The 11,848-nt window shown below is 40.9% G+C and overlaps 2 protein-coding genes across 2 annotated transcripts; both read left to right on the top strand.

Annotated features, from left to right (window-relative positions):
* Window positions 1–2,174: 2,174 nt before the first annotated feature.
* Window positions 2,175–8,783, top strand: LOC308095436 (scavenger receptor cysteine-rich domain-containing protein DMBT1-like; the record flags this gene model as incomplete). The annotated part of the gene is made up of 10 exons (XM_080442496.1): window positions 2,175–2,247; window positions 2,781–3,098; window positions 3,844–4,323; window positions 4,788–5,120; window positions 5,357–5,677; window positions 6,134–6,454; window positions 6,916–7,248; window positions 7,427–7,747; window positions 8,204–8,421; window positions 8,709–8,783. The coding sequence occupies 10 exons, from the start codon at window positions 2,175–2,177 to the stop codon at window positions 8,781–8,783; spliced, it is 2,793 nt and encodes a 930-aa protein (XP_080298622.1).
* A 69-nt stretch (window positions 8,784–8,852) lies between these two features.
* Window positions 8,853–11,321, top strand: LOC308095426 (pancreatic secretory granule membrane major glycoprotein GP2-like; the record flags this gene model as incomplete). The annotated part of the gene is made up of 5 exons (XM_080442485.1): window positions 8,853–8,894; window positions 9,860–10,095; window positions 10,596–10,755; window positions 10,943–11,018; window positions 11,122–11,321. 5 exons carry the CDS (start codon window positions 8,853–8,855, stop codon window positions 11,130–11,132), a joined length of 525 nt encoding a protein of 174 aa, XP_080298611.1. The 3' UTR covers window positions 11,133–11,321.
* Between the last annotated feature and the right edge of the window lie 527 nt (window positions 11,322–11,848).

Raw genomic sequence — 11,848 nt, 5'->3', positions numbered from 1 at the left:
CGGTGTCAAAGTTTTATAGCTTAAGTTTTAAAAGTTAAATATCTCAAAAATTACAAAACGTTCCAAAGTAAAAAGTTTAAGCATGTGTGACCTCAGTCTGTGACCAAGGGCCAGATTTTGAAATGCACCCTTAACCCACATCCCCAAAGACATCATCTATTTGCACAAGTGCGGGAAACTGGTTTTGTTTTCTCTGCTCTGCTCTTCCTGTTCTAGGGAGACTACAGAGATGTCTTGATTCACTGCATTCTCAACATGTGTGACCAGATGACCTCCTGCTCTCCTGTAATTCTCACACTACTTCACTTCATGAATGTCACAGTGGATCAGTTTGAAGTGGTGGTGTCTTATGACTTTAGCTGAATCAGCTGCCCAATGATGCAAGTAGCCTCAAAATATTCCTATTTTCCTAATATTCCTAATATATAACCATGTAAAAGCAAAATCAAGGGTGAAATATTATATTGTGATTGATCATGTCCAATAACACTGTCGTTTACCTCCATTATCCCACTTGAAAGAAAAATGCTCTTTTAGTTTACTTGAGTGAATCAGCTGACATGGATAGTTGCTCCACTGAGCTCAGCTGACTATATGAGCTAGGAGCTTGACTACTGTACATGTCCTAGAATGCTTGAACTAACAAGATGCTCAATTGTTTCTCCATGTTGTGATTCACTTCATTATGTAATTGTGGGTATTTAATTACATATCATCTGGGAGTCCCTTCATTTCAAAGGGAATAAAAAATATTTCTAAGAAATGTATTGCGTACTTTATAAGATACAAAAGATTATTTCACATGACAGACATACATGTTTCTTCAAATAAAAATAGTTTTTATAAAAATTGTATTGGCTTTTTTAGAAATCAACTAAAATATCACATGAAATATTCCAATAATGCACGCACCCCCCCCTCCCCTCGTTCCACATAATGTATTTATATTTATACATTTCTAGACAGAGTTAAATTAACAGGACATTGCTGTGTGTGAGATTAACGCTTTAAATGCGATTGGGCTGCTTATCACCTCACCTACTTTATATCACCTCAGGTTATGTTTGACTACAGTGTTTGAATTGCATTAGAGGGTACCTTTTTGATAATAAAAGTTTGCAAAAGACATTCCCCATTCCAGTACAGCCTTTCAGTCTTAGGTGAATGTGTTATGTCAATACACTTGTACTATACCACTAAAATACAAATAAGGAAGTTTAAGTTTGGGACCTAATGGAAAATGCGCCACAATTACAGGAAGGAACTCAATGTTCTCAATAAATCATGATTAGTAGTGGCAGGCATTCAAAGTCATCAAATCACATCCGTCAAGAAAGAAATTGGTCAGCTGATGAAGCGCAACCTTATGTCCAGGTTTGTGACATTGTGCTCAACAGGACAATTGATCCAAATTGCTCAACCGTCCAGTTTTTTCACCCTCTATTAATTTAAAGGAAAGCTTAGTACAATAGCTATTTGCCCTTTGTAAATGCCTGAAAGTTAAACATGAAGCAGAGAAAGGCTGCAAAGACATGGGGTGACATGGGGAATGTCCACACACAGGCCAATAAAGGCCTATAATTGAATTATTAACAAGACAACCTCTGTTATTTATCATTGAACTGAAACAAAGTAACATCAGGAAAAAAGCAGTGAACGTTAGCTGTCACATGTTGTAACAAAAGGGGCCAGACTGTGCAAACTACTGTATTGAAAGGTTTGAACAGGGTTTGGCTCTTCAAAAAGACATTGGTCTTGCATTGACTGTGGCAGCATTAGACATATTGACTCAGGGTGTATTGAAATATATGTCATTTTTGTTTGCCAATTTCATCCGCTAAGGATGAGTAAGTTAATTATTCACAATCTTTGGCATCATGCTCTTTAAAATATTTTAGTCACGTGGCATGGTCCCTATGACACCAACAGTATTATAAATGCTCACCTCCAGGCTGCATCTCTAACACAACCTCTGCCAGGTAAGAAGAGACTGTGAATGATGTTCTGCATTTTATGGCTTTAAGGTGTGATTTTCATATGTTGGGGCATATTTTGTAATGATAGTTTTCTACATTTGCATTGAACCAGATATGTTAGTTTTCTTTATATTGCTGTAATCTGTCTAAAAATATATTATTTGTATATTTTCAGAGGGTTTGTGTCAGATCTCCAGGATGGTTTCCATGGTGAGAATGTCAGGTGTTCTTTTAGTCCTGTTCATACAGACTGTTACTGGAAACAGCCCAGGTAAACTGCCTCTAAAGTTTTCATATTAGGATAGATATGAGGCTCACATTTTAGATGAGTTACCCTACTGATGTAACTTATGGTTTCAGGTCTGTCTCATGACTTGTGCCATGTATTATCTCTACTCTTGCTTTTCTGTCTCTTGACAAATGACAAAAGAGATATATAGTAGATATCATACTTAATAGTAATGTTTAATTAATACTGAATACTGTACATTATTAATGATAAGTGATCATGATAAAAATGTAAGAGAAAATGTTATTATATAATCAGTAATTATACTTAAATATTGCCAATAACTTTTTGTATGTCATGAATTATTCATGAATATCGGGTTTTTCAATAAAGCTCAAGCTCTTATAGTGAAGTCATCATATTCATTACTTGTATGCGCTGAATGGTTAACGACTCATGATCCAAATATTAGCACCTTACTTATGTTCAGGACAGGTATTATGTTTTCACTGTTTTACATCACAACTGCCCAAATGAAGTGCTGCATGCGTTGAATGAAACCATTCTTTTCTCAGGTACAGCTGTGCTCAGCTGTGAGGCATGCCATGACCAAGCTAGATGTCTGGAGTCTCCTATCAAAACAGAGAGAGGCGACACCTTTTTCAGCCAATCAGTCTCCTGTGTCTGTAAAGATGGCTTCGTAGGTGATGGCTTCACCTGTTACGATGTAACGCTCTGCCGTGATTCTTCCTGCTGTTACCAAGGCTATGAATGGTCACCAGAGAAAGGCTGTGTGGATACTGATGAGTGCTCCCTTCATGATCCACCTTGCACCCAACCTCACATCTGTGTGAACACGCCTGGCTCCTTTGAGTGCCTCGTGCCTCCTTCCAGTACCAGATTCAGGCAGTACTCCAGTGTCAATTCCAGAACTATTCATTTCTCATGTGGCCACATGAATTGTGCATTAGGCCAGGACTGTATCCGTCTCAATGGGATCTCCCACTGTGCAGATCCCTGTGAGCACTACACAGCACTGAATGATGCCTGGAGAGCGACTGAATACAACGGAAGTGGCAGGAAACACTGTGACCATCATGTCAACTGGCAAGGATGGTATCGCCTGTTCCTTGGACAAAGCAATGCTCAGATACCAGAGACGTGTGTGGAAGTAGATCTGTGTGGAACGCATACTCCTCTATGGATAACACAGTCTCATCCTGGACTGGCAGATGGAATTGTAAGGCGCAATGTCTGTGGTCACTGGGGTACCAACTGTTGCTCATTTGACTCAAAACCCATCCATGTCAAGAACTGCTATGGAAACTACTATGTCTACAAGCTTGTAGATCCAATAAGATGTGACTTAGCCTACTGTGCAGGTAAAGTGTTATTGTAAAATTGTTTAGAAATATAGACTGTATATAAATACATATTATAATAAATCTTGATTGGAAAGCACTTTGGATAAACTTGTGTTGTTTTTAAGTGTGCTATGTATATAAATAAAGGTGACTTGACTTGACAATAAAGCTTGTTTGGTGGTTTTGAAGACTTGACTGTTGTTTCCACTTTTAACAGAAAGATCTTCCGTTAATTCCATGAACTCTACAACACTTGAGACCTCTGGTCCTCCAGAGTCCAGTGCCATCACTCCAATAGCAGAGTCGAGTGCCATCCTTCCAATGACAGAGTCCAGTGCTATCATTCCAATGACCACTTACATGGAAATATCAGAGACAGAATCAGATGGTGTTTATACCACCGGACAAGTATCAATACCTGACAACATCACAGCTGTTGAAGGTGGGATTCGTCTGGTGAATGGAGGGAACAGCTCCTGTTCTGGCAGAGTGGAGATCTATTTCCGTGGACAGTGGGGGACGGTGTGTGATGATGCCTGGGACCTGAATGATGCCCAGGTGGTGTGTAGACAGCTGGGCTGTGGTAGGGCCGTGTCAGCAACATCTGCAGCATATTTTGGACAGGGCAGAGGACAGATCTGGTTGGATGATGTGGTCTGTTCAGGAAATGAGACATCTATAACAGACTGTAGACATCGAGGGTTTGGTTCACACAACTGCCGTCACACGGAAGATGCTGGTGTCATCTGTGAAGGTAAATGCATATACAATACACAGTGAATTAAATCTACTCATGTAATAATATAACTGGAGAATATTATCTTATTTGTGTGCACCAATTTAAACCTCTCAAAATGAAGCAAATTTTGCATAACCATACACCAAATACTGTACGTAATGAAAATGTGTCCATGTAAAAAAATGTATACTCAATGGAGTTAGAGATGAAAGTCTGTACAAATATAAAATAAAATTACTGTGCTGCAACACAGAAAGAATGTCATTACTAGATGGAGTTTAGCTAATATGGTAACAGTGTACAACAAATGTATCAGTGGGACAATCTTAGTATATTTGGTGCCACCGGAGCCTTTACAAACTTGTAGATTCACAGAGCCTTTTTTTACTCAGTTCAGCCAGTGGCCAACAGCACAGCATTACCAAGACCATCGACTTATTCCACCATACAAGTGAATGTCAGCACAACACTGATACCAGACAACATCACAGCTGTTGAAGGTGGGATTCGTCTGGTGAATGGAGGGAACAGCTCCTGTTCTGGCAGAGTGGAGATCTATTTCCGTGGACAGTGGGGGGCGGTGTGTGATGATGCCTGGGACCTGAATGATGCCCAGGTGGTGTGTAGACAGCTGGGCTGTGGCAGGGTTCTGTCAGCACCACACAGTGCAGGTTTCGGACAGGGCAGTGGGCCCATCTGGTTGGATGATGTCCGCTGTGCAGGCAGTGAATCAAAGCTCTCAGAGTGCAGCCATCCAGGGTTGGGATCCCACAACTGTGGTCACCAAGAAGATGCTGGTGTTGTCTGTGAAGGTAAATATGAATACATATAGCATTATGAATGGCTGTGTTCCTCTGTGTTTTACCATTTGTTAGAATTGCATGGACCTCAATGAATGTGTTGTCCCTGCACACTGTGCAGGGTTGTTTGATTGTGCCATAATCACCACCTATTAACAACACTACATTCTATGTTTTCTCTCCCTCTCTCTCTCTCTCTCTCTCTCTCTCTCTCTCTCTCTCTCTCTCTCTCTCTCTCTCTCTCTCAGCTGGTTCTCCAGTGAGACTGGTGAATGGTTTCTCTGACAACCCCTGTTCTGGCAGAGTAGAGATCTACCATGGTGGCCAGTGGGGGACAGTGTGTGACGATATCTGGGACCTGAGAGATGCCCAGGTGGTGTGTAGACAGCTGGGCTGTGGTAGGGCCATGTCAGAAACATCTGCAGCATATTTTGGACAGGGCAGAGGACAGATCTGGTTGGATGATGTGGTCTGTTCAGGAAATGAGACATCTATAACAGACTGTAGACATCAAGGGTTTGGTTCACACAACTGCCGTCACACGGAAGATGCTGGTGTCATCTGTGAAGGTAAATGGATATACAATATACACTGAATTAAATCTGCTCATGTAATAATATAACTGGAGAATATTATCTTATTTGTGTGCACAAATTTAAACCTCTCAAAATTAAACAAATTTTGCACAACCATACACCAAATACTGTACGCAATGAAAATGTGTCCAAGTTACATTTTTTATACTCAACAAATATGTGAGATACAATTACTGTGCTGCAACACAGTAAAGAATTTCATTACTAGATGGAGTTAAGCTAATTATGGTAACTGTGTACAACAAATGTATCAGTGGGACACTCCTAGTATATTTGGTGCCAACAGAGCCTTTACACACTTGTAGATTCACAGAGCCTTTCTTTCCTCAGTTCAGACAGTGGCCAATAGTACAGCAATACCAAGCCCCTCGACTTATTCCACCGTACAAGTGAATGTCAGCACAATACCGATACCTGACAACATCACAGCTGTTGAAGGTGGGATTCGTCTGGTGAATGGAGGGAACAGCTCCTGTTCTGGCAGAGTGGAGATCTATTTCCGTGGACAGTGGGGTACGGTGTGTGATGATGCCTGGGACCTGAATGATGCCCAGGTGGTGTGTAGACAGCTGGGCTGTGGTAGGGCCGTGTCAGCAACATCTGCAGCATATTTTGGACAGGGCAGAGGACAGATCTGGTTGGATGATGTGGTCTGTTCAGGAAATGAGACATCTATAACAGACTGTAGACATCGAGGGTTTGGTTCACACAACTGCCGTCACACGGAAGACGCTGGTGTTATCTGTGAAGGTAAATGCATATACAATACACAGTGAATGAAATATACTCATAACTGGAGAATATTATTTTATTTGTGTGCATGAATTTAAACCTCTCAAAATGAAGCACATTTTGCATAACGATACACCAAATACTGTATGCAATGAAAATTAGTCCATGCTATTTTTTTTATACTCAATGGAGTTAAATGAAAGTTTGTACAAATGATGTGAGATAAAATAACTGTCCTCCAACACAGTAAAGAATTTCATTACCAAATGGAGTTGAGCTAATATGGTAACTGTACAACAAATATATCAGTGGGACAGTCCTAGTATATTTGGTGCCGACGGAGCCTTTAAAGTTTACGCACTTGTAGATTCACAGAGCCTTTTTTTACTCAGTTCAGCCAGTGGCCAACAGTACAGCAATACCAAGACCATCGACTTATTCCACGGTACAAGTGAATGTCAGCACAACACCGATACCAGACAACATCACAGCTGTTGAAGGTGGGATTCGTCTGGTGGATGGAGGGAACAGCTCCTGTTCTGGCAGAGTGGAGATCTATTTCCGTGGACAGTGGGGGACGGTGTGTGATGATGCCTGGGACCTGAATGATGCCCAGGTGGTGTGTAGACAGCTGGGCTGTGGCAGGGTTCTGTCAGCACCACACAGTGCAGGTTTTGGACAGGGCAGTGGGCCCATCTGGTTGGATGATGTCCGCTGTGCAGGCAGTGAATCAAAGCTCTCAGAGTGCAGCCATCCAGGGTTGGGATCCCACAACTGTGGTCACCAAGAAGATGCTGGTGTTGTCTGTGAAGGTAAATATGAATACATATAGCATTATGAACTGCTGTGTTCCTCCGTGTTTTACCATTTGTTAGAATTGCATTGACCTCAATGTATACAAGTTACCCTGCACACTGTGCAGTGTTGTTTGATTGTGCCATAATCTCCACCTATTAACACTACATTCTATGTTTTTATTCTCTCTCTCAGCTGGTTCTCCAGTGAGACTGGTGAATGGTTTCTCTGACAACCCCTGTTCTGGCAGAGTAGAGATCTACCATGGTGGCCAGTGGGGGACAGTGTGTGACGATAGCTGGGACCTGAGAGATGCCCAGGTGGTGTGTAGACAGCTGGGCTGTGGTAGGGCCATGTCAGAAACATCTGCAGCATATTTTGGACAGGGCAGAGGACAGATCTGGTTGGATGATGTGGTCTGCTCAGGAAATGAGACATCTATAACAGACTGTAGACATCAAGGGTTTGGTTCACACAACTGCCGTCACACGGAAGATGCTGGTGTCATCTGTGAAGGTAAATGGATATACAATATACACTGAATTAAATCTGCTCATGTAATAATATAACTGGAGAATATTATCTTATTTGTGTGCACAAATTTAAACCTCTCAAAATGAAACAAAATTTGCACAACCATACACCAAATACTGTACGCAATGAAAATGTGTCCAAGTTCAATTTTTTATACTCAACAAATATGTGAGATACAATTACCGTGCTGCAACACAGTAAAGAATTTCATTACTAGATGGAGTTAAGCTAATTATGGTAACTGTGTACAACAAATGTATCAGTGGGACACTCCTAGTATATTTGGTGCCAACAGAGCCTTTACACACTTGTAGATTCACAGAGCCTTTCTTTCCTCAGTTCAGACAGTGGCCAATAGTACAGCAATACCAAGCCCCTCGACTTATTCCACCGTACAAGTGAATGTCAGCACAATACCGATACCTGACAACATCACAGCTGTTGAAGGTGGGATTCGTCTGGTGAATGGAGGGAACAGCTCCTGTTCTGGCAGAGTAGAGATCTACCATGGTGGACAGTGGGGTACGGTGTGTGATGATGCCTGGGACCTGAATGATGCCCAGGTGGTGTGTAGACAACTGGGCTGTGGGAGGGCCGTCTCAGCAACATCTGCAGCATATTTTGGACCGGGCAGAGGACAGATTTGGTTGGACGATGTGATCTGTTTAGGAAATGAGACATCTATAACAGACTGTAGACATCGAGGGTTTGGTTCACACAACTGTGGTCACGGTGAAGATGCGGGTGTTGTTTGTGAATGTAAGTTTCCTTTTAAATGTTTTGGACTGGAGTGACATTCATATATTTAAATGCAAATGTGCAAATTTAAGGATATGCCGTTGCCTATATATTCTCCCACCTTCCTGGCATCTACTATAAAATACTTAATTTATTTCCCTCTTTTTTCTTTGCCCCATTATCTTCTTCTCTTTCTCCTCTTTAGCCCATCACCCTCCATCATCTGATCTTTTATGTGGCCGAAGCCAAATCCAGTATGGCCTGCGACTGGCTAGCCTAGAATCCTCTGGTTTAAATGGATTCTCTGGTCACCTAGCCGACCGTCGGTGCTCAGATTTCACAGTGCGTGATGGGACAGTGTGGTACCAAGTGCCACGTCAGGCTGATGCCTGTGGGAACACATTGGTGGTGAGAATGTTTCTGCTAACTCTTTGGCTGTTATTACATGATTATCTTTATTGGCGGTGTGATGCTTTGTTTTATTATGGACACTCAAAACTCTGACTTATAGTTCTAGTTCGCTTAGGTGGCTACCATAATAGAGCTTAATTTGTCCCATTTTTCTAATCAAAATCATTCGCATTATAATAGTAGTTATTGAAACTTACATTGTGGCTGGACTACGGTTAAGTTAAGCATGTTGTTTTTATCACCTTCTGGTGTTTTTTTCTTTATTATTATTATTTATTTATTTTGGTGGATACCTTACTTCAAGCTGGCTCGATGATTCACTTGACTGATCATTCAGTTAACCTCTGTCTTTCAGACCAACAGCACTCATGCCATCTACTCCAACAGTTTATTTGTCTACCCTGCAAATAATGTCTCATTGAGTCTTCCAATGATAGTTCCCTTCTCCTGTGGCTATCCTCTGGACACAGAGACCAGCCTAAATGTGGTCATCAGACCAAATCTTCAGTAAGTAACCTGTTTTAAACAGCTATTGACAGTGATAATACAGTTAATATACTGTATTCCGATGTGCAGATGGCCATTCTCACTGCACTGCATTGCACTAAAATGGAACGCACAGTACAGAATTATGTTATTATGTAATAATGACGGACATCAGATGGTTAACAAAAGATGAATTGATTGATGAATTTGAATGAATATGAATTGAAGTGTCAATCTGCTATTTTTGTAATGGACTATAATTGCGTTACATTTCTGGCATCTTTCACCTGTCTAGCTTTGGTTAATGAAAACTGTATCTGTATTTTACACACAGGGAAACTCAACATGTTCACAGAATAAAAATGGACACAAACAAAACTAAAATTCTTCAACAATTAAAAAATGCAGAATAGTGGAAAACTCAACTATAATAAGTCAACTGTCTTATTATCTTGACAGGCTTATTGGTGGCAGGTCAGGTCAGGGTTCACAAGCAAGAGCCTCCATGTCTCTGTTCCACAACTCCAACTGCTTTACCCAGCAGGCCAAGTCACCCTGCCACTGGGTTCTGCCCTGCATGTAGGAGTGTCTGTCGATGAGTCGGACCGAAGGTTCGTGGTTGTTCTGGATGACTGCTATGCCACTCACTCCTCCAGTCCTGATGACCCCATGCGATACTTCCTTATTCAGAACAAGTATGTTTCATTCCTGAGCCTTAGCAGAAGGTTTATGCCCACAAACAAAGAAACCTGCCTACCAATGCATAATCGAGGCATTCCAGCTAAAACAAACTACAGCCTTTATCTTCCTAAAAGGTTATCATGCTGAAACAGAAGCCATTGTTCTTGCATATTCTTTTTTAATCTTGAACATGCCTACCGATGATGTCATTGGTAGGCAAGTTTCTGAACTGTCCACAGCTAAGTAGACCGAAATGTTGCCATCTTAATGAGTTCAAGGTTAACGGTTCAAGGTTGTGCTTAAATGTTACATCTTGTGTACAGGCACATAAAGAGTAAAACTTATTTTTGTTATGAGCATTAGTGAGGACCAATTATATGAAGATAGGTTGAAAATAAGCGGTTCTTTAAGTGTTTTTATTGAATGTAAAACCCTTTAATTAAAAGGAAAAGAAGGAGTGATATAATAGTCCCATGTGTCATGGACTGACAGCCAAACCCCTTCCTTCTTCCAGGTGTCCTACCGACCGTCATCAGGTGACAGTGGATGAGAGCGGATCGTCCCTCCAGGCTCGTTTCTCTGCTCTGCTCTTCCTGTTCCAGGGAGACTACAGAGATGTCTTCCTTCACTGCAGCCTCAACCTGTGTGACCAGCTGGCCTACTCCTGCTCTCCTGTAAGTAATTTTTTCTCTCTCTTTTTTTTTTTTTGCTCTCCTGTAATTTTCACATTACTCCGTCTCAGACAGTTTGTCATTAGCAATGCAGATGGCTGTGAAGTTAAATGAATATAGATGTTTTGAAAGTTGTGACACATTTTTTCCAAACGGTGTGCTTTTGTTTTTAATTCTTCGGCATGCACAGGTTTGCTCGAGGAGGACATATCGCACAGTTTCCAAATCTGTACCCATCAAGTCCCTCACCATTGGGCCAATCACCTGTGAGTATCGAGAACAATATATTTTAAGAATGTGAATCTGAGGTACTGACATTTCAGTAGAGTGAGCTAAATGAGTTGTTTCTCTTTGCTTTGGCTCTTTAAGGGACAATCTAGCGGAGTGAACCAGTGGATTTTGAAATGTCTCCAGTGCATTCAATTTTGGAATGTGCCGTGTTTGACCCTTGGGTCATAGGTGTATTCTCCTGTGTGGTGTTGCCTGTGCATTCTTCCCTTGTTGGTATGTGCAAGTCCATTTTATGTTGCACCTGGTGACCCCTAGGCTGGGTCGTAACATCCAGCAGTACAGCAGTACATCGTTTTTTTTTTAATTCCTATGACAAAAAAGACACACACACACACACACACACACACACACACACACACACACACACACACACACACACACAAATGAAGTAAATTGTACAAAATAATAAAAATGTAGTGAATTTATATTAAAATGCTTTAAAATTGTATTATCCAGAGTTTGGTAACAGCACACAATCATTTCTCTCAGCAAGTTTTCTAGATCTCGTTTGACATCAAAGTGATATCTGATGTAAGCTACAATACACTCCAGTTTTGTTATGGAGGGCCAGTCCTCAGTATAGCAGAGATACTAAAAACAAATAAATACATGAAATAAACGTTTCCAGTATTTTTTATATATTATTAAAAAATATATTGGATCTTTAGCCATATTTGTGTGATGAAGATTGCACATGTACATAATATATGTTTTTTGTTTTCCATATTATTGTTGGTCCTGGATGGGGATTTTCTTCCCTTTTTAATTTACTGTCTCAGTGTGCTTTTTGTATTGTATTGTGTCT

This window comes from Gymnoscopelus braueri, assembly GCF_963280865.1.
Source record: "Gymnoscopelus braueri genome assembly, chromosome: 2".
In the NCBI taxonomy this organism is placed as follows: domain Eukaryota; kingdom Metazoa; phylum Chordata; class Actinopteri; order Myctophiformes; family Myctophidae; genus Gymnoscopelus; species Gymnoscopelus braueri.
This window is presented reverse-complemented; position numbering and strand designations above follow the sequence as displayed.